The sequence below is a fragment of the Phyllopteryx taeniolatus genome, chromosome 12, assembly GCF_024500385.1.
Source record: "Phyllopteryx taeniolatus isolate TA_2022b chromosome 12, UOR_Ptae_1.2, whole genome shotgun sequence".
Taxonomy (NCBI): domain Eukaryota; kingdom Metazoa; phylum Chordata; class Actinopteri; order Syngnathiformes; family Syngnathidae; genus Phyllopteryx; species Phyllopteryx taeniolatus.
The window spans coordinates 17,895,255-17,919,787 of NC_084513.1; the positions used below are offsets into that span (position 1 = coordinate 17,895,255).

Consider the following 24,533-nt stretch of genomic DNA (forward strand, 5'->3'; position numbering starts at 1 on the left):
TTGGGTCTGGTCTAATCGCTGGTTTCTCTAATTTTGAGCATGGGTCGAAATGAGAGCACAACACCGTTAGCTGCCGATCTTATAGCAGTTAAAATGTTGTTGTGCCAACCAGCCATTTACTCTTCAAGATTCTAATTATGTTATCGACCATAATTACAATTTTAACCGGTAATCTTACTGGTTTGATTAACAGTTTGGTTTGTTGGTGTACCAAAAACCATTTGATTCCTAAGCAGTAGGTTTTCTTGCTGCCCACAGTCTCTTCTTGGATAAAACTTGTTTCCTCTCCATGGTCAACAGACACAAAGCGAGAAGTAAATGCATCCTTCTCCATTAGTGTTGTTGTTTTATGATCACATCTCTTTATGACTGATGCGTTGAATGAGGCATGGTTTTCAGTTTTCTACATTACCACTCCAAACCAAACCGAATGGAATCAAACCGGCACCGTGTAGTGGAAAACCAGCATAACGTTCCAAACTAACCCTCATGAGAGAATTCTGTTGACCAATCCCCACCCTCTGGTGTGAAATGTACAGTTGAATCACCAGAATGTTTTATGTTAGATCTTGGCTGGGGTATATTCAACTTCAGTTTTAGCAACTCGCCGTGAGCTGAGCACATACCCTTAATGAGAGGCCTCATGTCTCAGATGCCGGTAAGGAGACGACGCATTGTTGCTAGGCAGCAGGCGGATCCTCACAATCTGATTAGTCATCCTGTAAGAGAGTTTGCTGACCTAAAATGCTAACTTTGTAGCCAATGGGCCTCAATGTCTATCTTTTTTTTTTTGGTTTTGTTTTGTTTGGTCACAGATTGACTGACAGCTGGTTGTGTTGAAACTACCGACCTTCTGTGTGCTCTCCCCTCACTCATCCATTCTCCTCATTAATGGATCTGATTGCATATTTTACTAATCCTTCATCCGTCATCATCCACTGCTGTATATTTCCTTCGTTTGCCATCCACGCCTCTCTCCATGGCTTTGTTTTGCCCGTTTCTTTCTTGAACCATGTTTCTTGTCATCCCATCCTCTCCGCAATGTCATTGTGTAGGTGTTCCAGTCAACAGCCGCGTCTCCTCCAAAATCCAGCAGCTGCTCAACACACTGAAAAGACCGAAGCGACCACCATTACGAGAATTCTTTGTGGACGACTTCGAGGAGCTCATGGATGGTGAGTACTCCTGAAATGTAGCAGCTCAGGCACTCAGCTACTTTTATGTAAATTAGCCCCACTATCAGTAGCTGATAGCTACTTTTTTAGCTATCAGCAGGAGTTCAGACTCCTGTCCAGATGCAGTCCCAGACATCTTTCTGTACAACCCTATATCTATGATAACATTATTCAGACGAACACAACTTTTGGGGGATTTGCGGTAACGGTAAACTTGGCAGCTACCTGAGTAAAGTTTTTTTTCTTTCTTTCTTTTCCACAAGCGACAGTCAGACTACACAGAACTACTGATGTCAAGGCCAAAAGCAAATCAGAGCCGCAGGATTGTTAAATGTTCAGATTAGAGTTATCAGTGTTAGCATCTGATAAACGCCACATAGACACAAACACACTTCATAACTACAGTATAAAACAATACATGGCTACGATACGCTCATTAGCATAGGTACCACAGTGAAAAACTGTCTTAAAACAAATGCTAAATAGTAAAAAAGAATGGACTAGTACAAATAAAGATGAAAGTTAGCGGAGCCGTAGTTGCCATGGTAAATGCATACTCTCCTCAACACCCCGCAGTAGAGGGTGGTGCACAGTGGCTTCAACCTTGGTCGAAATCTGTAATCCACTGTGTGCCCTTCTCGTTGTTGCTGTACCAAGCCCATTGCCACACCTCACAAATAAACAGTCCCAGTCCGCTTTTAGATAAGTGATTTGCTTTTCCTCTGTTGTCCCCCCCTCACCTCCCACTGTGAATCAGAGACCACCAGGTGTGCCCAGGGTGTGGTAAGGCAGAGCTGGGCCACAGAAACACAGACACACATTGTGGACTAGTCTTTTTTTTCTTTTAGAATTCCTCACCAGCCTGTCGTGGCTTTTTGGGTGGTACTCTGCCAGGCTGAATAAACACTGTGCAAATGAAAACGCAGCAGCAGGATTAGTAACACAGCAGCAGGTAATTGTAAAGCCCTCCTACCTCTGGCAGAGCAGAGCGAGCATCTGCAGACTGCGTAGTGTGTGCGGGGAGACCTTTCCTGATTGAAGTGTTTTATCTGGAAAGCACAAATGAGATGGAATTCGAAAGCTGAAGTTGGGGAAGCAAAAAACTGTTAAGGACAGAATATACGACTTTAATCCCCTACCCTTTTCTTCATCCCCGCTATCTCGCCATCAAACAATCCCCGCTTGTATTACTTGTGAGCCTCTCTCTGAGAGAGATATATAAATCACTAATTTGCCACTACATTGTAAAACACTCGGCTGAATGGCTGCACATGGCGATGGGATGTGCTGTCAGAGGAATAAGGGTGCTGAAGGCAAGGCTCTGCAGCATTATTGCCTCCAAGTGGTTTTGTGTATTTGTATTACTACAAGAGACAGTTTTCGCCATAAATGTTCCTCTCTCAGTCCTTATCTTCAATTTTTTGCATTCATCCAGCCATTGTCAGTAGCGCCTTGAGCTGGAGCCTATCCCAGCTGATATGAGGCGGAGTACTATTGAAACTGTATAATTATTGAAAATGGTACAAATGTGTTGATTTTGGTGTCTCCTGTAGAGTATTCCAGGAAGCTGCAGCAAAAAAAAAAATGAAAGCAATTTTCCATATTCCGTCTTCGTCTGGGGAACCTTGAGCAGAAATCAGTCACTTGCAAGTGTTTAGCAGTTAGTATTATTATTATTAAGAAATCTCTCCTTATTGCAATCAGTGTACTGTACCGTCAAAACAATTCCAGAGCAGAGATTTGAATCCCGAACCTTAGAGCAGACATGCTAACCAGTCTTTTAGAACTAATGCATGCAATATGCTAATACCATTGTCAAAACAAAAATATTGGTTCATGTTCTTTTTCTTCTGTGTTTATTTAGTCCAGCAACCCAATCCAAACCAGCCAAAGCCAGAAGGCCAGCCGATGTGTCCCCTTGAGGGAGATCCTCTCGGAGTGGTCACCAACTGGCCTCCCTCATTGACAGCAGCCTTGCAACGTTGGGGGACCACACAGCCCAAGAGCCCTTGTCTGACAGCACTTGATAACGCCGGCAAGCCTGTCTACACTCTCACCTATGGTAGGTATGAAGAGTTAAAGATGGAGAGCAGTGAAATAAATCCTCAAGCAATCTGAGAATAAATCATTTAAAATATGTGCTGTAATATGGTATACTATTGTAGGTAAACTATGGACCCGCAGCCAGAAACTTGCCTACACACTTCTCAACAAGCTGAGCACGAGGAATGAACCTTTGCTTATGCCTGGAGATAGGGTAAGTCTTTATTTATTTTATGGCTTAATACTGAAACATTTTGGGTGACTTTAAATTGGCAGATGCAACACGAACGTAATCGGGAGGGAGACAGTGTTGTGCCATTTAGCCCTACAGTATGTTGGAAAAGTTGGAAAAACAAGACTCCACAGTGTATTCTCTCCATAATCTTGGTGTTATTCTTCCAAAGAAGATTCATGTTTTGGCCTCAATAAAGTATATTAGACTCTCTTCTATCATTTCGTACCCAGTATCAGGTCTGTGTACTCCGCAATGAGGAGAACCACGCCGACATTTCACATCAGGTTGTGACCAAGCAACCTACAACATTCTACATAATTCACAGGTGTCAAACCCACGGGCCACGTCCTGCCTTCCATGTCATTTTATGTGACTCACAGTTGCAGTTATGTAATAGGATGATTCTGCACTTGTCTGAGTCCTTTATATCCTAAAAAGAAGACAAACTATTGATGTTGTTCTTTCCTAACAAGAAAATATTTAAGCTGTTGATGTTTTCATGTAATCAAATCTTTTCCTGTATACACAAAAAGTTACCAGTTTGCGTTGCATTTTGTTCCCTGACTGTACCAACTTTGAGTTAATTACATGACCTTAAAACACTGGTAAGTACACAACTGTGATTTTTGGCATACAGTTACCCCCAGTGGTTATACATATGTGGTTTCACCATTATAACTGGTCACCCGAGGGCAACCATGATGTGTCCTGTGATGGAAAAAGGTTTGACACCCCTGGATTTAATTCATCCACAGGTTGCACTTGTGTTCCCTAACAACGACCCTGTGATGTTCATGGTGGCTTTCTATGGCTGTCTGCTGGCAGAACTGGTGCCTGTACCCATTGAAGTGCCGCTGACCAGAAAGGTATAGGCTAAAAGACAGTACATAGTTTTTCTTTCACATCACTCCCATTTACGCCCGCAACCCTAGTGAGGAGAAGCGGCTCAGAAAATGAATGAATGGATGGATCACTCCCATTTACAATGCATATTTGGCATATATGTCAGTCAATGGCACTGAATGTTTAATAATTCATTTTCCTCTGCTCTGCATGACACGCGAAGAGCAGGAGGCGACCCCTATTGGACATTTAACAAACAAAAGAGTGACGCGGGCTTGGTAAACTATTACTTCTGTGAGGATTATTTTGTTTTGTTTCTCATTGGTTATTTGTTTATTAGTCAGATCAGTACCTTGGACTGGTTGGTTCTTTCAAGAATACACACCCACATAGTTTTCGTCATAATCCACATAATGAAGAAAATATCCAAATATTCCATTCAACCATTTTCTATAGCGATTGTCCCCATTAGGGTTGCGGGTGAACTGGAGCCTATCCCAGCTGACCTCGCAGGGTACACCCTGGACTGGGCGCCAGCCAATTGCAGAGCACATATATACAAACAACTGCTCATGGACAATTTAGATTTTTCAATTCACCAAAGAAGAATGTTTTTGGAATGTAGTAGGAAGCCGGAGAAAACGCACAGAAGTACTGGGAAAACATGCAAACTCCACACAGGAAGGCCCCAGATGCAAACCCTGAACCTCAGAATTGTAAAGCATATGCCCGAACAACTAGTCCACTGTGCTGCCATCCTAATATTCATCTGCTTTTTGCCATTTATGATGGGCAACACCAAAAAATAATTAGCAATTGGTATTTGAGTTGGACTAAATTTGCTATGTGTTCATTTTTATCTGGAGTTGCTCCTTTGGCAGAGATTATGTATGCTCTATGTACTATAACATATCTATTTTGATGTATCTCTTTTTTGGATGGGAATTCTAAAATCGATTCTTAAGTCAAATGTGTAGAATTGATTGTTGATTCATCGCATATGAAGCAGTTGAAGCAAAATGGAAGTTCACCAGCAGAGGCACTAGTGATTCAGTCTCAACTAGTTAGGGGTCTGAAGAAGCACAAAATGACTTCGCTATGAGAAGTCGGGATGCATCCACACTGACCTGTGCTGTGCTAACCTCTCCGGGCAGCATCGTAATGCTCAGTACAAGACAACTGAGGAAATAGGAGTTGAGAACATTCAGAAAATGAATTGATCCCCTTTTCAGTTGAAGAAATGTAGTCCAATGGCCATTCCTAATATCTCCCTTTTAGCTATTAAGATCCTGTATTATAGTAGTTTCCCTCTCTGATTGCTCTTGTTATTGTTATTCAGGTGTCTATTCTAATAGTCATACACATTTATTTGTTGCTAAGAACATCTTGTTTTTATTGGCTGTTATTTAGCGCAGCGGCCTCATCTGTTCCGTGTTCTATTTCAACGGCATTATTATGCATTGGGAGTCAGCAAGTGCATCCATCGCGAACAAATTTACCATCATGAGTTGTACGCGCTGAATATTAATGCGTGTACTTGATTGCCCTTTATAAGCATGCTGTTTGCGGAAGCTGCTCACTAATAAATGAGATTGGAGTGAAGTGAAAGGATAGTTATTCCAGTGCAATTATTACATCAGACGCCCACTTGAGACTAATACATTAACTGCCTTTTTTTTTTTTTTTTTTTTAAATCCACCCGCCAAGGTACCCCACTGAATCTTGTTCTTTTCGGTCTCCTCTTGAAACAGTATTTTACTTGGCATGAGTGCAACTCCAAGCGGCTGTTCACAGTCAGTCAAATATTATTCAGATCAAGGGTGTATTCCTATATGATGATCAAGTATCGGCTTATGAACTGCAAAAACTGGGCTTAAAAAAATATATATATATATACTGAAATCAGAAATGTATTACTTAATTTAAGCAAAATGATCTGCCAATAGTAAACGAACATTTGATTTGGCAAGATTTCTAAAAAGTAAATGTAGCTAACCTAAAAAAAAAACAAAAAAAAAACGTATCTTAAAAATAGTGTATTCATAAGAGCTACGCCTCTAGAATTATGGCATTTCCTATTTTAAGATAAATATACTCATAATCAGCATATGATTTTAGGAACGAAATTGTCTTAAACAAAAAATGTCAGGGTAAGAAGAAATATCAGACAAAGAGAGGATTTATTCAGATTATTTATTTATTTATTTTTTTCAGTGTGCCTGATTAACCGCCACTCTGCTGCTTTTGTGTGCCCCTATTACAATTCTAGCATTGCTGAAAAGTATGTTTGAATGTATATGTTAACATTTGTTGATAATCTTTATTTCTTTTGTTCCTTCAGGATGCTGGAAGTCAACAAATTGGCTTTCTGCTTGGCAGCTGCGGGGTGACGTTGGCTCTTACCACTGACGCTTGTCAGAAAGGTTTACCCAAAGCGCAAACGGGTGAGGTAGCCACATTCAAAGGTACAGCCTGCTCGCGTTTTCTTTCAATCGGACTTTGCTACAATTTGAGTTCGCGACGGATTTCATGCTTCTGCCTCTTCAGGCTGGCCCCGGTTGCTGTGGTTTGTGACAGATGGAAAACATGTTGTAAAGCCTCCCAAAGACTGGCATCCTCCAATACGTGAAGCAAGCAATGACATAGCCTACATAGAAGTGAGGAATTTTTGGTTGAATTTTCTTGCACATAAACTCTTAATTGTGTTTTTATGTGCTGCACATCACCAGAAATAAAACCATATTCACAGTGAAGTATGTTGGTGGCATGCTTAACGTTTTAGTTTTATGAGCAATTCTAATTAGGAGTCAATTTTGGATCCAAACCATAAAGGCGTCTGCTAGAAAGTTGACATGAAAGATGTTTGTGCCCTCTGATTAAATGGAGACCAGTCAAAGCTGCAGTCCACCTTTCGCCCAAACTCAGCTCCCCGAGACCCTGATCAGGATAACCGGTGTCGAGAATGGATTTGATTGGATTTATTATAAACTGCTGTGCTGTTTGTGTTTTTTCTGGTACAGTATAAAACCAGCAAGGAGGGAAGCACCATGGGGATCACAGTGAGCCATTCAGCAATGCTCGCTCACTGTCACGCTCTCACACAAGCCTGCAGTTACACTGAAGGTGAGCGTCGACGTCCCCCCAAATGCCCTTTTATGTTTTGTCAGTTACAGTTTGATTCAGTCGCTGTGATTTGTTTGCATCAGATCTGGAGGAGGTATTTTACCAAAGTTAGAATATAAGGCACCTTTGCTTTGCTGCTTGTCTCAGTTTTGCTCTAAATAACTCCTTTCAGGTCAAGTACCTCTCCAGTTCTTACTATTTATTACAAAATGTGTCTTTGTTGATGTAAAACTCGTCGAATATCCTTTCACAGCTGAGACCATAACCAATGTGTTGGACTTCAAGAGAGAAGCTGGTTTATGGCATGGCGTTCTCACTGTGAGTGCTTTAAAACGTTCTTGTATGATAAGGAATAGACATTACAGTGATTTCGCATTCATTGAGATAGTTACATTACAGAACAACCTTAGATAGGTGAAAATCTGCGATATAAAGAGACCATGTATAAAAGAGTATTTTTTTTTTAAGCCTTAAAATACCTCTCCCATGCGTTTTAAACACATTGAAACATATTTAAACACACTGTGAAAGTATTTTAACAGAAACAAAATTGTAAGCAAATGGCATTAAAATACGTCGTCATAATGGAATTGTAAAAATCTGCAATATAGCAGAAGCTCCATAGATGCACCACGGGGAATTACGGTACTGCAGACGTAATAATGCGCCATTAATCAATTTCAAATGAAGTCTGACGTCTAACCTTGTTTATAGAGACATGATGCACGGAAGCCCAATTATTTCCTTACTTACCTTCTCATTCCAGAGCGTCATGAATAGGATGCATGTGATCAGCATTCCTTACTCCTTAATGAAAGTCAACCCTCTCTCGTGGATACAGAAGGTTCATGCATACAAAGGTGAGGGTCGGCCCGTGTGAGTGTGTGACACTAACCTGATTGACATGTTTGAATTGGAGTTGGAGGAAGTGTGTTAACATATTAATAAGTAAACACATTAAATGTGTTTCAGGTTGAGAAATATAGTTAACATCTATGAATAGCAAAATCCACAGACAAAAATTCGCATACTTTGAAAAACATAATACAATATAATAAGGTATGCAAAACGTATTCAATTCCATTCAAAATATTTTATTTAAATCTCGAGAGCTCATTGAGGGCACTTTCAATGCTATTGAGAGGAAATAGGATGGAAAGAAACTTACCACCACAAATTGTAAACAAGTGTCCTGCACAGTATTAAAGATTATCTTATGTTACGTGGAGACGACATCATTAACTGTCATTAGGATCCCATGACAATATGGATACAATGTTGTGTGTGTCAATATTTATTTATATTCCCGGGAGCGATGTTTCTCTGCATTTCTCCATAATATTCCTTTTTTATTTTTAAATGTGCAGTTTAACATATTAACCGGCTCAAAAGGAACACGGTAAAACTGCACTGACTGTCAGGTATGATAATGTAAATTGTGAGATGTGTCCAACGTGATGATTGTATTTCCGCTGCGCAGCACGGGTGGCCGTGGTGAAGTCCAGGGACATGCACTGGTCTCTGCTGGCTCAAAGAGACCAGAGAGACATCAGCTTGAGCTCACTGCGGATGCTGATTGTAGCCGATGGAGCCAACCCATGTGAGTCGGCGTACAAAAATTGGACAGCGTACAAGATCACCCATTTGTCATCATGTCCGGACAGAACCTGCTGACATAGTGCATTTGTGCGTCTCTCTGCGTGGTGTGTGTTGTGAACGACGCCATGCTGCAGGGTCAATATCTTCCTGCGATGCCTTTCTCAACGTGTTCCAGGCACGTGGGCTACGACCTGAGGTGATCTGTCCATGTGCCAGCTCTTCCGAAGCCATGACTGTCGCCATCCGCAGGTGAGATGATGTTACTGCAGCTTTTTTTGCATTGAACATATAGTGAGGGTTCATATGTGATAAATGGGGTCATTTATCATGTGGATGTGTTGCAGACCCTCCCGCAATAAGTACAAATCTGTGCTATAAAGAGACCGTATAAAAAAGTTTTTAAACATAATTTTACTCCTCCCACATGCTTTAAATGCATTTAAACTTAAGAATACACACTTTTTAAACACATTGTAAATCAGTATTTGAATAAAAAAAAAAGTTGCAAACATAAAATGCATAGATAATACAGTACATATTGTAGTGTCTGTATGTTTGATACATGCATGTGCCTTTAAGAAGCAGGGCCTGGTGGGGCGGCGTGTGACTTTGGCGAGTTTGCGTGTGAGTGTGGTTGACAGCAGCTCCTGCATGAGTGTCCTCATTGCGTTTGGGTTTTATTGGTCTGGTTTTATTGTAAAAACCCCCAAAAAACAATCGTTATAAACTGAAGATTTGGCTTATGCAAACACCTATTTATAATATATTTTTTTTCAGTATCCCTCAGAGTAGTCGACATAATTAAGTGGAGCTTTGATATAATTGCCTTTTAGACCTCCAGAATTGGGTGTCCCTTCACCGGGCAAGGCAGTCCTGTCAATGGGTGGGCTGAGCCACAGCGTGATCCGCGTGGACACTGAAGAGAAGCTCTCTGTCCTCACCGTGCAGGACGTGGGACAGGTCATGCCCGGAGGTGCGGTACACAGTCGGATGTTAATACCCTTTATGTAAATGTACAGTACATGACAAATGTCCTGATGTTTGATTCAATGGCATTTTGCAGCTTTGGTGTGTGTGGTGCGAGCGGAGGGAACGCCGTACCTCTGTCAGACAGATGAGGTGGGAGAAATCTGCGTGAACTCGAAGTGCACGGGTGCAGCCTATTACGGCCTCCAGGGCATGACCAAGAACATATTTGAGGTTAGTGTTGCTAATTATGAAAAAAAGTATAATAATTTTCCTCACCATAAAATACTATAAAAAATATCATGCCATCAGGAACAGTAAAAAAAAAAAAAAAAAAAAAAAAAAGTACTCAACAGTAGCATATTTCATTAAAACACATTACAAACTACTATTTTGGACAGCTTTAGCACCATCAATGTAACTTTTTGTTTTGTTTTAAATGCCATCATGTAATAGTATTTATATTTAGAACCGTATAAACTCATTATGTCCCTGATCGGTGTAATAATGGTGTTCCATGTTCCTTTGAGCAGTCTGTAGGAAAATAAAATGACGTCATTAAAGCATTCAATTGATATTTGACAGCGAAAGTCATAATTTAAAGGGAAATATCAATTTATTGACAATCATCTGCTCAAAACGTTACATCAGCAATCTAAAAATTACCTTGGTTTATTCCAAAAAAGTCCGCCAATTAATTTTGTGCCAAATTCAAAACTTAAATGCAAACCGCAAATGTGACACTCCCTCGTACCTCAACACTGATGGTGTGTTTTGAGAGAACAGGGGGCATTGATTATGTGACGTTTTACTAGAAACAAAATTTTATTATGTTGTGTTAAGCAATTGTTCAATTACGATTGCAGAAAACTTTCTTTATATACTGTAGATATCCAAACACTGTATATCAAAGATTGTTTACTTCCAATATATCCAATTTGCTCAAAACTGTATATATCGCTATATCTCAATACTATAAATATCATTGGCTAAATATTGTGGTAAAATTCTTAGTTACTCTGCGTTTCCCATTGCTAATTTTCACCTTTTTTCGCAGACCACCCCAATCACGTCGGCTGGAATTCCAGTCACTGACCGAACCTTCACCAGAACCTCACTGCTGGGTTTTGTGGGACCAGTAAGTTCTCTCTACCTCACAAGGAACCCAAAGCTTTTAAACTTTCAATTTTTCATCTTCATATATATCATACAGTATATCTTGGAGTTACGATTGTAATGTAACAAACGTCCCAATTCTGTGTGTTTTTTTTGGGGGGGAGGGGGGTGATTTTGTAAATACTCTATTCGCTTCTCTTTCAAATCTTTCCAATAGTATCAGTTCTCAATAATTCCATGTGACTCTCAGATATTTTTGTCACAAAAATGCACCGATAGTGATTGAAAAGCAATTCCCCCGCCAAAAAAACACTTAATGAGTGTTTTGGTCACATGATGCTAGCATTGACGGCGTATCGCTGATGTGCATTTATGCTGCACTCACATTGGCGCACATACTTTTACATATAGGATTTTAATCCACATTTGGAAGAGGTCTGATTACGATTGGAAGTCATTCGATTCCATGCGAGGGAGGTTTCTAGTTATGCTGCCATGACGCATTTCACCATTTGTGACACTGTGAAATTCAGCCTCAAGACTACGGTAAATTGCGCCAAACTTGCATTTTTATTCACAAATGTGTACTTTGTGTTTTGCTACCAGGACAACCTCGTGTTCGTCGTAGGGAAGATGGATGGATTGATGGTGGTCAGTGGGCGGAGGCACAACGCTGACGACGTGGTTGCCACGGCGCTTGCAGTGGAGCCCATGAAGTTTGTTTACAGGGGAAGGTTCGGAGACACGACCCAACTCAACACAGTCCGAGCCACCGGCCACGACATTCGCAACAGCTGCACAATCTAATGAGATCCACTTCACTCTCATCACGCACTCCCATCATGCATTATTAAAGATATGAATAAGTACACATTAGTTCAACTCTTCATCTTGTCATTAACAGTAGGTAACTTGATGTTTAAAAGCACTATCTTTACAACTTAATCTGTTATATTATTTATTATTTTGGTGATGTTTTGACTCTTTGAACAGGGTTTTCTATCATATGTCCGAATGTTCTGAAAGTCCAGTGTTACCCCGCAAGTTCATCTTTCCTTACCCCCCCAATTGCTGACAGTATACTTACTGTAATGTGTGTTAAAATGTTTACAATTTGTCTAAAAAGTGTATTTTAATTCAGTTTAAATGTGTTTAAAGTATACGGTGGGGTAAAACAAAGAAAAAAGAAACCTTGGTTGACTGTAGAACAAATTGAAAGTTGTACAGCAGATTGTGTTCAATTTAGGATGCGTCACAGTACTCTAAAGAATATTTCTCCCATCTTATGAAGCAAAATAACACAGAATAATGGATAAAGATGTCCTATTGGATCTCGTTAGATGGTGCAGGTGTTGCTGTTATTGTGGCAGGTGAGTTTTAAAATCACGAGTTTTTTTCATGAGTGTCATTTTGCCTGGTGCATTGCAGGATAGCTGTGTTTTCAGTCTCGGTGCTGCACGACGAGAGGATTGTCGTGGTGGCGGAGCAGAGACCAGACGCCTCTGAGGAAGACAGCTTCCAGTGGATGAGCCGCGTCCTTCAGGTGCTGAGTCTGCTCCTTATTCTTTACACAACATTGCAGCAGACAATTGAAGGAATGTTATTTGAATTGTACCCAAGGTTGATTTAAGATGTGTGCACTTTCAGTTCTTTAGCACAGCACATCAAGTGTGGTGATCTTCTTTTCAGAGGTTATGTTTATTGTATGTGTAATTTACCGTTTGCACAATATCAAATACAAGTGCTCTAAAAATGTGCCTTTACAGTTTACAATACAAATGTAATAATGCTGTGTTGTAGTTTGCAGTGGTGTAAGATTGCATTAAATCATATTGAGAGCTGTTTCTGATATTTTGGTTACCTCACTTAGTTACCCGATAGTATTGAAAACACCGCCTTCCAAATTATTATGCAAAACATATTTTTTTCTGGTTTCCCTAAATAGTCAATGGAAATGACAGTCAGCATGATTTTGAAGTCATCAACTGTTAGTCTAATTCAAATGTTGCTGAACAAACCTCTCAATGATGACAGTATTTTCTTCAAAATTAAAAAAACTTTAAATGTGCTCTTCCAAATTATTAGGTATAGCAGAGTTTTGAAATATATTGGATATCATTATTTAATTGGATATCATTATATTAGTGTAAGTGGTCATAGATATTAAAATAAATGCAAAAACAGCTCTCCTGTGTTACGTCAAGGCCATAGACAGCATCCACCAAGTGGGTGTGTACTGCTTGGCCCTGGTGCCTGCCAACACGCTTCCCAAGGCTCCCCTGGGTGGCATCCACATATCAGAGACCAAACAGCGCTTCCTGGAGGGCTCCTTGCATCCCTGCAACGTCCTAATGTGCCCTCACACGTGCGTCACCAACCTGCCCAAGCCGAGGCAAAAGCAGCCGGGTATGGCGCAGCAACATGACTGTCAGAGGAAGATTTTTGGAAGGTTTGTCTTGTATTAAATGAGTGATGAATGGGTGTGTGCGTGTGCTGTGCAGAGGTCGGCCCTGCTTCTATGATCGTAGGCAACCTGGTGGCAGGCAAGAGGATAGCGCAGGCCTGTGGGAGAGACGTGACCCAGTTGGAAGACAATGAGCAGGTACCCACCGAGGGGGGGGGTGTTCTGGTTTCATGGAATGACTCATCATCACCTCATCTGTACGCTACAAAACACACCGAGATTATTTCAAATTGAGGCAAAAATATTCTGGTTCTTTGTTTACTAAGACATTTCTTCTTCCTAGGTAGCTTTTGCGTAAGAGTTTCCCCCTCAAAACGCTTAAGGTATTTTAAATGACTGAGATTTGCTTTTACTGGTTATGAGTAAGTTTATCTTAAAATAAGACATGGCATAATTCTACAGGTGTAGCTACAGTACGTACTACAAATTACAAAGTAACATATTCCATATGTCATTACTTTTGTTCTTGTATTTTGTTAAACCCCGTTTTTGATAGTGTTGTCCGTCATCCAAAATGTCACCACACAACTGAATGCGACTTAAAGCAGTTTTCTTCGATTTGCATAGGTCTTGATGTCAAAGTTGTGCATCAGTCAGTACTACAGTGAGTGTAGTGTGTCACCCCAAAAATATCAGTGTTGATTTTGTGATTGGAGGAAATTGCATTTAATCATCTATACATCCATACATTTTCTATATAGTAAAATAATATAAAAAGTAAACAACACAAAGAGGTTGTCATCATTCATGCATGAAAGAGTTTAAGAAAAAAAAAACAATTTTTCATGTGTTAAGTCACTGTTGTCTGAATATGTGTCCTTGTTTCTGGTGCTGCCAGTTCCTCTACATTCAAGATGTTCTACAGTGGAGAGCACAGGTCACTCCTGATCATCCCCTGTTCCTTGTTCTCAATGCCAAGGTACTTCAGCACGTCAACTTACTTTGTCAGCTCTTTATTGAAAAACAAGTAAAAAAATAAATCACAAATGTGTAATTCAGAGTGTATTGTATTCCTCAGCAATGCTGTGTCTCTGCATTTCTGTTGAAATCCGTCATTCTTGTACTGTCCTGTGATTGGCTGCCTTTTTAGACACTGCAATCACCGGGTACTCTGCATGTCGATGATTATTGCAGCACCTTGGTCGTGATGTCAATAAGTGTGTGTGTGTGTGTGTGTGTGTGTGTGTATATATATATATATATATATATATATATATATACACACTTTAGTATATGTATATACAGTATTGGCTTTTTTGTAATGTGATGTCCCTACAGAAAGATATCAGTGATGGCTAAGGGGATTACTGATTCACAGATCTAGTCTTCAAGTCAACCTTAGTCAAACTAACATGCATGGTTTTTGAATGTGGGGAGAAGCTGGAGTACCCGTAGAAAATGCACGCAAGCACAGGGAGAACACACAAACTCAAATTCGAATTTAGGACCTCTCCACTGTGAGGCAGACGTGCTCACCACCAGTCACCGTGCTACCGTGAGCAATACAATGAATTAAATATTATGTACACACATTTTTTTACGTGCTGAAAAGGATCAGTAATTATTTTACTTTATTTTCTCAATGGTGAACTTTTCTTTAGACTATGTTAACTCACCTGTGTCCTTAAGTTTAAATAATGGATACAACATTTATAATTAGAACAATTAGAAATTCAACCAAACATTGACTTTGGATGTTCCACTGTATACATGGATTTACAGATTTCCCTGCACCCCGCCCACACCACACTTTAATTTGTTCATGATAATGATAATGTATTCTCCTGCCTGCAGTTGTACATACTAACAAATTATAGAATAAGTAAAACTATGGCAACGGAAAATACTGTTTTTGTGGCGAAGTAAAAACTGATTACGTAGCACACATGGAATGGAATAGTACAGTGTTTCCCAATGTTTACAAAGAAATCTCCCAGCACACCACCCCACATGCCATAGATAGACGAACAAAAGATCCATTATTTGTAGCAAATAAATAAATAAATTTCAGACCAATTAAGTGAAAATAGATGATTTCCCACAGCACACTGTGTTGCGGGAATCACTGGAATCGTCAACTGAGATGTCCAGCTATTACCCAACATGGCTGCATAGATACATTTGCTGTGTGGTTCTTTAGGGCACGGTGGCGAGTGCGGCGTCCTGTCTGCAGCTCCACAAGCGGGCTGAGCGCGTGGCTGCGGCTCTGATGGGACGCCTCAACACTGGGGACCACGTCGCACTTGTCTACACACCAGGTACTCACAATAGAGCCGGGATCATTCCAGCAGCCCGCAGATGGAAAAAAAAACGTAATGTTTATGCGCAGGAATCGACCTGATTGCCACTTTCTATGGCTGCTTGTATGCTGGCTGTGTCCCGGTAACAGTCAGACCTCCACACCCACAGAACCTGGCCACCACCCTTCCCACCGTCAAGATGATTGTTGAGGTAACCGACCAGGGGTGGGCAAACTTTGGTGTTGGGGAGTAACTAATTACATGTAACGAGATTACAAAGTTCATGTAATTGTAATCAATTACATTACTTGGAGAAAATGTGTAATTAAATTAAGATAGCCACATAAGCTCTGTTTGTTTTTTTTGTTTGCCCCCCTCCATATCCCTTCCTCCTTCTAAAGCCGACAATTGTGATTGGCTCTCTGGTCATGTGCCGTTCTGCTGTAGTCTGAAACATGACATATTTTTACAAATATGAACTGGTTCAATTAGTGTTTACTTCATTCTCAACAGTTGAATTATAGACTATTGATACATATGTTTTTTTTTTTAAGCTGCATACAATGTGGCTGACTGTTCATGCTGCTCTTCACATTTAATTCTCTCTGTATAGTATTTGTCTAGCCATGTACAGTCACCACATACTGTAACTGTATTTAGATCATGTAGTAATGCAATCTGTGTGTTACAGGTCAGTAAGTCAGTGTGCATCCTGACCACACAAGCAATAATGAAGCTGCTGAAATCCAAAGAGGCCGCCGCTGCAGTGGACGTCAAGAGCTGGCCAATGGTGCTGGACACAGGTGAGCAATGATGCACACTGACGCCTTTAACTTTGCGGTGCTGACAAATGTATTTATTTTAATCTATCAATTCAGATGACCTCCCCAGAAAGAAAAGTCCTCAGATCTACAAGCCCCCAACCCCGGAGATGTTGGCTTACTTGGACTTTAGCGTTTCCACCACAGGCATCCTGGCAGGAGTCAAGGTGTGTACTGTATAGGGGTGTAACGATTCATTCACTACATCGCTCTGTCATCGGTAAATTGGACTCCTGGATGACATACATCGATATAAAATTCTATCAATACTAAGAAATAACGTGTTGGATTTAAGCTTTTAAGCGTCTTGCTCAAGAACACTTTGACAGTGGAGAGTTGGAGCCCGGATTTGAACCGCCGATCCTTCGGTCAGTGGACGACCCGCTCTACCAACTGACCCACAGCCGCCAAAACCTGTAGTCATTGGAGATCAGTTACTTGTACTTGAGCTTTTTTTAAATTTGTTGTACTTCTGTTTGTTTATTAAAATGAGAGTAGTAGTTGGTTAAATTACTGCTCATTTAACCTGAAGAGATGTGGGTTGCACTTTATTCCAATAAAGTGTGAGTCCATTTGTTGTTAATTGTTGTTTATGCTTTATTATGTCCATAAAAACTTGTGTCTTGAGTCCTTTCCAAAAAAACAACAACAACAGGAATCTAGGGATTTTTGCCTGCACTGTTCCAGTACACAGGTATTTATTTCACAGTCATACTGGTTGAGCAAATCGTTACACCCCTAGTGCTATAGATACGAAGGCTTGTTCTTTTCTCCAAGTTGTCTTCATGGTACGTTGGATGAATCTTTAAGATGTCCTGCGTCATTTGATCTGTCATAGATGTCCCACGCGGCCACCGGTGCCTTGTGTCGCTCCATCAAACTGCAATGTGAGCTCTACCCTTCTCGCCAGATCGCCATCTGTCTGGACCCATACTGCGGCCTGGGCTTCGCTCTCTGGTGCCTGTGCAGGTGAGCTATTGTCATACATCTTATCACAATCTTACTGTTGACTCTGCTGTTGTTTGTTTCTGTACATTCATCTTCCAAACGTGACTTAGCAGCTTAAAAAGTACACAATCCATTTTTATGAAAGACACTTAGCGTACTACTGTATGTATTTCCAGTGGATTAGTGACTTTATGGTGTTTTCCATTATGTGTCAGCATTAGAATTAAGGAAGCTGACTAAAGGTGATTGTTTTAAATACCTGTGTAATTCTCTTTGTTTTATGTTTGTTTTTGTAGTAAACGTCAACTGAAAGTGGCAATAGACCGCTTGAATCCTCTTTTTTATTTATTTATTTAAAAAAAATATAGGATTTACCGTCTGCCCAACTTGGGAAGCAAGTTGAGGGACTGCCACCATACAGCGTTCGTATCTCACGTTTACACTTGCAAGTCAAAGCAAAATATCGGCCAAACGAAGGCTGATATCTCGAAAACTTGTAAGTCGGGTCACTCCTATCTGAGGGTGCCACGGTACAAAAGAATATAAAGAAATAAACTGGTTTCATAAAGTGTAATTAGTGTACGTGTTGTAGTATTTGTGTGTAGGACGTGTGACTTGTAAGGGTGCCGGCCAAGTGAGTGCCGTCAGGAGCTGGAGCAGTTTAGTTCGGTGTGAGTGGCAGGGTGTGAGTTGTCTCCCACAAGGCTCTTTGCGAGTCTTCTCATTTTGTATTTGATTAACTGTTTGTCCCCTTCAATAAAAGCCTGAAAGTGCATCAGCGACTGGCAACCCTTTTTTTTTTTCTCTCCCTTTTTCCCCCACTTTACTCTTGAGTTACTCCTCGTAACTTAAGTTTTGGCTCGCAACCAAAAGCAAAGGTAAGGTAAATTTGATGTCGCTCAGAGAAATTCTTCTCACACTTCACAGTAACAGTCTTCTTGTATTAAAAACCGTGTTGCACTTGGCACAGCCTTTGTGGCGCTGATTCCCGCCAACCGACATCCCCCCGCCCAACCTTACGTCTTATAGCATTCCGTGTATGTTTGTGGTTTACAGTGTGTACTCTGGCCACCAATCCATCTTAGTTCCCCCTCTGGAGCTGGAAAGCAACGTGTCCGTGTGGCTGGCCGCAGTCAGTCAGTATAAAGTGCGCGTCACCTTCTGCTCCTACTCAGTCATGGAAATGTGCACCAAAGGCCTGGGCTCACAGACGGAAGCACTACGGGTGAGTGTGACACTGCGTTTGCAATATTGAATTCATATAATGAGTATGTTATTATATTGTATTGCACGTCAAAGTAAAATAAAATTTCTACTCCAATGTTTCAAAACAATCTATAAGTTTAAATACAATTACACTGTACTTAAAAGATGTACAGTTCTGAAAAAGTAAAACAAATAAAAAATACTGTATCGAAAGACAAAATGGGTGACACCTCTCACCGTCTGCAGCTGCGGAACGTCAACTTGTCGTGTGTGCGCACGTGCATGGTGGTAGCAGAGGAGAGGCCTCGCATCGCGCTCACGCAGTCCTTCTCCAAGATCTTCAAGGACCTGGGGCTTTCGGCGCGCGCCGTCAGCACCACCTTCGGTTGCAGGGTGAATGTGGCCATATGTTTGCAGGTAAGCAGCCGTCAGTGAGGACTTGACTTGTTTCTTAACTGCACGCTTGGGTGAAAATATTCCACAGGTGAGTTGTCATCTCCACGGTCTGTAGTTTTAATGTATACACTCACTGGCCACAATATTAGGTACACCTGGTAATGCAAGTACTGTATGATGAAGGAAATAATGCTTTCGATCTGTTTATTAAATAAAACCTCTTAGTTTTATGAAAAACTAAAAAAACAAAAAAAAAAACACTCTTTTTACCTCTGGAGTCTTTTTCTTTTAGTTTTTGTGTGCACGTGTTATGTTGGATTGTTCGTCCACGTGTATACATACAGACATAAAAATGTGTTTATTTATGTGTCCCGTCAGCCCAACAGGTTAGGCAAACTGGTCGAGCAGGTACTGTCAGACAAGAGTGGTCGTTGCTGTTTTTTTCTTGCATTTGTCTGTTTGTGTGTGTTTCGCTCTGTCTTTTCATGTTTTTTTGTTGTTGATTGTGACAAGCTTTCAGCTCCATTTTGCCACAAACCTGTTTGCGGCCAAGTCTGCTATTCTCTTTGCATCAGCTGCCGCTCGTGCCGCCTGCGCTGCTTTACATTGGCGCGGGGAATCAGCGCATGCCAGTTGCGATTTCTAATGTAAAGTTGTGTGCCTGTCAAAACGCTTCTTCATCACAATGTGTGAAAGGCACATGTACTGTACATGGAGACAAATGTAAAAATGTACTTGTTTGCTAATGGGAAATCCTGATTCTGCGGAACCTCCCATTTGTTCAGATTTTGGGAAAAAAATTCCTCCAAGGTAAAACTCTCGTATCATGAAACTAATATTTTCAATAGCATTTTAACATGTTCAACAACAACCACGACGTCTTAAAAATGCTTTTAAAAAGTCTGCAAATTTTTCCTTTTAGCATAATGGAATTAGCGGAACCATTTTTGTGTTCCACTAACATTAACCCTCCTGTTGTGTTCCTTAAATTTCTTAACAAGATTATTCATGGGCCAATGTGACCTGGGTCTATTCATGGGTCAATGTGACCTGGTCTAGTTTAATCCCCCCCCCAAAAAAGTTTTATTACATAAAACATTTTGGGGATAATTATCAGTTATTTCAAATTCAGCCAGCCAGCTGGGCATATATACTGTCGACATGCAACCATTCACACACACTCTTAGTCCACTATGAACCAACCAAAGATGTTTGGCATATACTACATATACGGTATATATTGCACACACATTTTGGACTTTTTGGTTGATCATGAAAACAAATGTTTGATTTCTGTCTAATTACGCTGTTGGCTTTGGTTGATGACATAGCCTAATCTTTGGATGGGTGATGCCATGCTGAATGAATGTTCCGCTTTGTGCAAAGCTCTCCCTGTGTGTGTGTGTGTGTGTGTGTGTGTGTGTGTGTTGCCGTGCGTTGGCTTTGACCCTTCAGTTGGCCGTCACGTGCCCTCATGGCTACCTGGTGCTTTGCATTAACACTGGCAGAGGAGTGAGCTGTCTCACAGCGGTAATGATGACAAATCCAAAGCAAAATCAATCAATATCAAAGCAACTGAATTTGTATGTGCGCGTTCATGTGGACTGCTGTTGCTGCATTCAATTTAACCAATTGCCCATTCAGAAACATCCCTTTTTAATATTCTTGTTGGTCAGTAGTTTCTTGTTTTTAAAAGCTCTAATAGCTGATGTAGTCCTTGTTAGGGCAAGGAATTCTAAGACTCACTATTAGGCAAGTAGAACCATGTGATTTCTCCCAGGCAATGAACTGTTTTTGAATAAATAATAAAAAATAAATAAATACATTTAATTAAAATCAAGATTTTTTTCACCAAGTACCATGTAGAACTGTTTCTCCCAGTCAATAACATAATGAAAGAAAACTATTAAACTCAAATGGTGATCTTATGATACTTTTTTTTTTTTTTTTTGAAAAAGTAAGTTGATATTCTGAGCAGTCGAACCATGTGATTTCATCCTGCCTATTAGCAAAGTCAAGAAATTAAAACAATTTTAAAACATTAGGATTAAAAATAATGAAAGCACTCTCCTTATGTCATTATTGTTTTATGAACATAATGATATCATGAATAATTACAATTTTAGAAACAGTAACTTGAGATGTTATAAAACAGTACAACCATGTGACTTCTCCCAGCCAATTAATGACAGGTAATTAAAATATATTTTTTCTTTTGAATAAAAAAATAAATAATGAAAGAAAAATCATATACCTTATACCATTACCATAAACACAATGACAATTTCTTGCAATTTCCCCCAGCCAGGTGTAGGAAATGAAAATTCAAATATTTGGAAAAAGTCCGACAATAATTTCCAAGGGTTAAAAATGTCACTGTCTAACAATTTCAGTGGTTGCGCTTTAAAGTGTTAATGGCAAACCGGTAGCATCGGCTCAGGGCAACTGGAATGTAGCTCACTTGTGCATCTTTGTTGTTCCTCAGGGCACAGCGGGACCGGACCCCACGACGGTTTACGTGGACATGAGGGCTCTGCGACACGACAGGTGAGAGGCGGTCGTGTTTGGACAGCGAGGCTCTTTCTCTTCTACATTTTCCCGTGAAATTTTATTCATTTATTCCCAACTTTCTATTCTGTTCAATTCATAGTGTTTTTGTTTTTGTTTTCCAGTACGTGTATGGAGATGTTAGATTTTTTTCATTTTTCTCCGTCCAGCCAGATTTCAACCTCTAGGTTGCCATGTCGCTTATCTGCCGAGGGCCTTCAGAATCAGTAGTGCTTCCCCATTTAACTTAAACTATATTGTCAATGAGACTGTTTTCTTAAAGCGGTCAGCTAGATAGCCCACAATAATGGCTGCATTTTTCCATCTTCTGATTGGTTATTCAGAGCAAGCTAAGTTCAATTGGCAAAGCACGTGTAGCGATCTGCACACATTTAATAATCATCATCTCTGAGTATGATGGATTTTTTTATTTATTTTTTTTATTCTGTTATGTTGTTAGATAAATATTGCCTCTAAAGTGCTCCAGGTGATGTACTTGCTTTTGGAAATTGTGTCGTGCAAATGTAAATATGTCATTTCTGTTTTTTTCATTCAGGGTTCGCCTGGTTGAGAGGGGTTCCCCACACAGTTTACCCCTGATGGAATCCGGCAAGGTACAACCTCACAAAAAAAAAAAAAGGGTTTTAGCATGCTGCAGACAACTCACTCATCCTGCTCTGATCGCAGATCCTTCCTGGAGTCAAGGTCATTATTGCCAACACAGAGACGAAAGGGCCCTTGGGAGACTCTCATCTTGGAGAGGTGAGCTGCAACTTCACTACAACGGGGTGCACACATACCAATTGTGAAAATGTGTAACATTTACCATAACAACCGTATGACAATCACTGACAATCATGTCTCCTCCCCCAAATCAGATGTCTGTCAGAGTACTAAAACTGACCAGTGTTGCAAGGCATCTGGCTGATGGAAAATACAAAGAAGAAAGACGACTAGTTGCACAAACGTTCCTTTTCACATCATAATCATGAACTCCGTGGCCCGGACCAACTCGGTGTTCACCACATGGATCAGGATTTGCGTTCGTAAATACTGTTAACATTTACAATTGTCGGCTCAATCATTTTCTGAGCAGATCAGGAAGGAAAACCCAGTCTTAACAACACCGCACAACACAGGATAAACGCTCAGGATAATATTTTAGCAACAGCCGATAGTCAGGCCTTGATGACTTAAATGCATCCCAATTATTGCTATGATTGTACAAAAAAATGGGGGGGGAAAAATCCATTTATTAACTAACTAACCAATTTTCGGGGGCACAGCAAGCTTTATGCAACAAGACTCCGGATTAAAGAATGGAGTGGGCCACAATTTGCAAAATATACACCTCAGCCTCACTCCAAATATTTGATGTACCTAATGTTGTGGCCTGTGGGATGCCACCCCGCATGTAAACATCTGTCGTCGCTAACTTGCTCTCTCCTTTCTCTTGCCACACACTGCCGACAAACCTGATGGTGACACCCATGTGCTTTTTTTTGTGTGTGTGATAGATCTGGGTGAGCAGTCCTCACAATGCGACGGGCTACTACACAGTCTACGGAGAAGAAGCGCTGCACGCAGACCACTTTAACACCAAGCTGAGCTTCGGGGACACGCAAACAGTGTGGGCGAGGACGGGCTACTTGGGCTTCCTGCGACGCACCGAGCTGACCGACGCTCGCGGAGGTGAGAACGACCCCCCTCCCTTTCCCCCTGTTTACTGTGTTCTCTCAGCCACTTTGTATGGGAAATTATCCAATTTCGTTTACTGTAATTGGCCCCAAAAATGATTTTACATCTCTGTGTGTGTCTGTCTTCAATTCCTGCAATTATATCAGTTTTGTGTTCAACGAAACAGACCTAGATTTTAGCATGTAGTGAAAGATCATCAGATATGCTGCTGGGAATTATTACATTTCACTTAATTGGTCTAAACAAAAATGTATGTGCTATGAATAATGTATGTGCATGTATGTATAATTTATGTTTGTTTGTTTTTTTAAATCTATGCCAGCAATGTATGTATCCAGCTCTTGTCATTCATACAACAGAAGAATAGCTTTGTGTTTAACCGCTCAATATTGAGAGGCTATCGTCGAGTATATACGTTTTGTCACAATTGTGTCAGGGAAACTGGACTTGTAGACCACTATAAAAAGAAACTTTAAAGCCCACCATTTTTTGAGGTCATTCATGGAAAAAACAAAAACAAAGTTGAATGTGTGTTTACTTAGTTGTTTGTAATAAATTCTAATTAATTCCATAATTATTAAATACAGTAATTAGTACTTGTTGTCTTAGAGCGCCATGACGCCCTGTACGTGGTGGGCTCTGTCGATGAGACCCTCGAGCTGAGGGGAATGCGCTACCACCCAATCGACATCGAGACGTCCGTCATCCGCTCCCATAAGAGCATCGCTGAATGGTAAGGCTAAAATAATCGTAGTCCATGTTTCCGTTTGTGCTTGTGTGTGTGTGTGTGTGTCTATTATAAAGAGTATATATGTACCGTAATCCTTTGTTTATCCATGGAGGTTAGGTTGTGGACTACCCCCGCAATAGGTGAAATCAGTGAAGTATAGCGGCCACATATATTTTGATTATTTAAACCTACATACATATATATTTTAGGAACCTCCCCAGACTCTTATTCATCTTCCACACACTCGTATTAACCTCTGCCACACTCTGTTATAAACAATTTCTATCCTTTTAAACTCTTAAACATACAGTAGTACTGAACACTATGTACATTGTATTCCTTGTGTTATAATGACATTTTCTTTCCTTTTTTTTTATTTGAGG

At 40.5% G+C, this 24,533-nt stretch overlaps 1 protein-coding gene across 8 annotated transcripts in view; it reads left to right on the plus strand.

Moving 5' to 3' along the window:
- dip2a (disco-interacting protein 2 homolog A) overlaps nucleotides 1-24,533 on the plus strand; it is an 83,865-nt gene that overhangs the window by 56,298 nt on the left and 3,034 nt on the right. For 4 of the 8 annotated variants that reach the window (XM_061792435.1, XM_061792437.1, XM_061792439.1 and 1 more), the window contains 32 exons: nucleotides 1,056-1,175; nucleotides 3,040-3,237; nucleotides 3,341-3,432; nucleotides 4,209-4,319; nucleotides 6,638-6,761; nucleotides 6,844-6,953; nucleotides 7,317-7,419; nucleotides 7,673-7,737; nucleotides 8,186-8,279; nucleotides 8,900-9,019; nucleotides 9,153-9,267; nucleotides 9,852-9,991; nucleotides 10,082-10,218; nucleotides 11,042-11,122; nucleotides 11,707-11,834; nucleotides 12,529-12,643; nucleotides 13,305-13,506; nucleotides 13,602-13,702; nucleotides 14,403-14,483; nucleotides 15,705-15,822; nucleotides 15,894-16,015; nucleotides 16,496-16,607; nucleotides 16,683-16,792; nucleotides 17,464-17,594; nucleotides 18,630-18,798; nucleotides 19,026-19,196; nucleotides 19,554-19,583; nucleotides 21,661-21,722; nucleotides 22,279-22,336; nucleotides 22,410-22,484; nucleotides 23,240-23,414; nucleotides 24,030-24,153. In XM_061792435.1, coding sequence (XP_061648419.1) covers nucleotides 1,056-1,175; nucleotides 3,040-3,237; nucleotides 3,341-3,432; nucleotides 4,209-4,319; nucleotides 6,638-6,761; nucleotides 6,844-6,953; nucleotides 7,317-7,419; nucleotides 7,673-7,737; nucleotides 8,186-8,279; nucleotides 8,900-9,019; nucleotides 9,153-9,267; nucleotides 9,852-9,991; nucleotides 10,082-10,218; nucleotides 11,042-11,122; nucleotides 11,707-11,834; nucleotides 12,529-12,643; nucleotides 13,305-13,506; nucleotides 13,602-13,702; nucleotides 14,403-14,483; nucleotides 15,705-15,822; nucleotides 15,894-16,015; nucleotides 16,496-16,607; nucleotides 16,683-16,792; nucleotides 17,464-17,594; nucleotides 18,630-18,798; nucleotides 19,026-19,196; nucleotides 19,554-19,583; nucleotides 21,661-21,722; nucleotides 22,279-22,336; nucleotides 22,410-22,484; nucleotides 23,240-23,414; nucleotides 24,030-24,153 — 3,694 coding nt within the window. Of the gene's footprint in view, nucleotides 1-1,055; nucleotides 1,176-3,039; nucleotides 3,238-3,340; nucleotides 3,433-4,208; nucleotides 4,320-6,637; nucleotides 6,762-6,843; nucleotides 6,954-7,316; nucleotides 7,420-7,672; nucleotides 7,738-8,185; nucleotides 8,280-8,899; nucleotides 9,020-9,152; nucleotides 9,268-9,851; nucleotides 9,992-10,081; nucleotides 10,219-11,041; nucleotides 11,123-11,706; nucleotides 11,835-12,528; nucleotides 12,644-13,304; nucleotides 13,507-13,601; nucleotides 13,703-14,402; nucleotides 14,484-15,704; nucleotides 15,823-15,893; nucleotides 16,016-16,495; nucleotides 16,608-16,682; nucleotides 16,793-17,463; nucleotides 17,595-17,941; nucleotides 18,349-18,629; nucleotides 18,799-19,025; nucleotides 19,197-19,553; nucleotides 19,584-21,660; nucleotides 21,723-22,278; nucleotides 22,337-22,409; nucleotides 22,485-23,239; nucleotides 23,415-24,029; nucleotides 24,154-24,533 lie in introns of those variants that run through there. The other 4 variants (XM_061792438.1, XM_061792440.1, XM_061792441.1 and 1 more) reach the window with 3 other exon arrangements.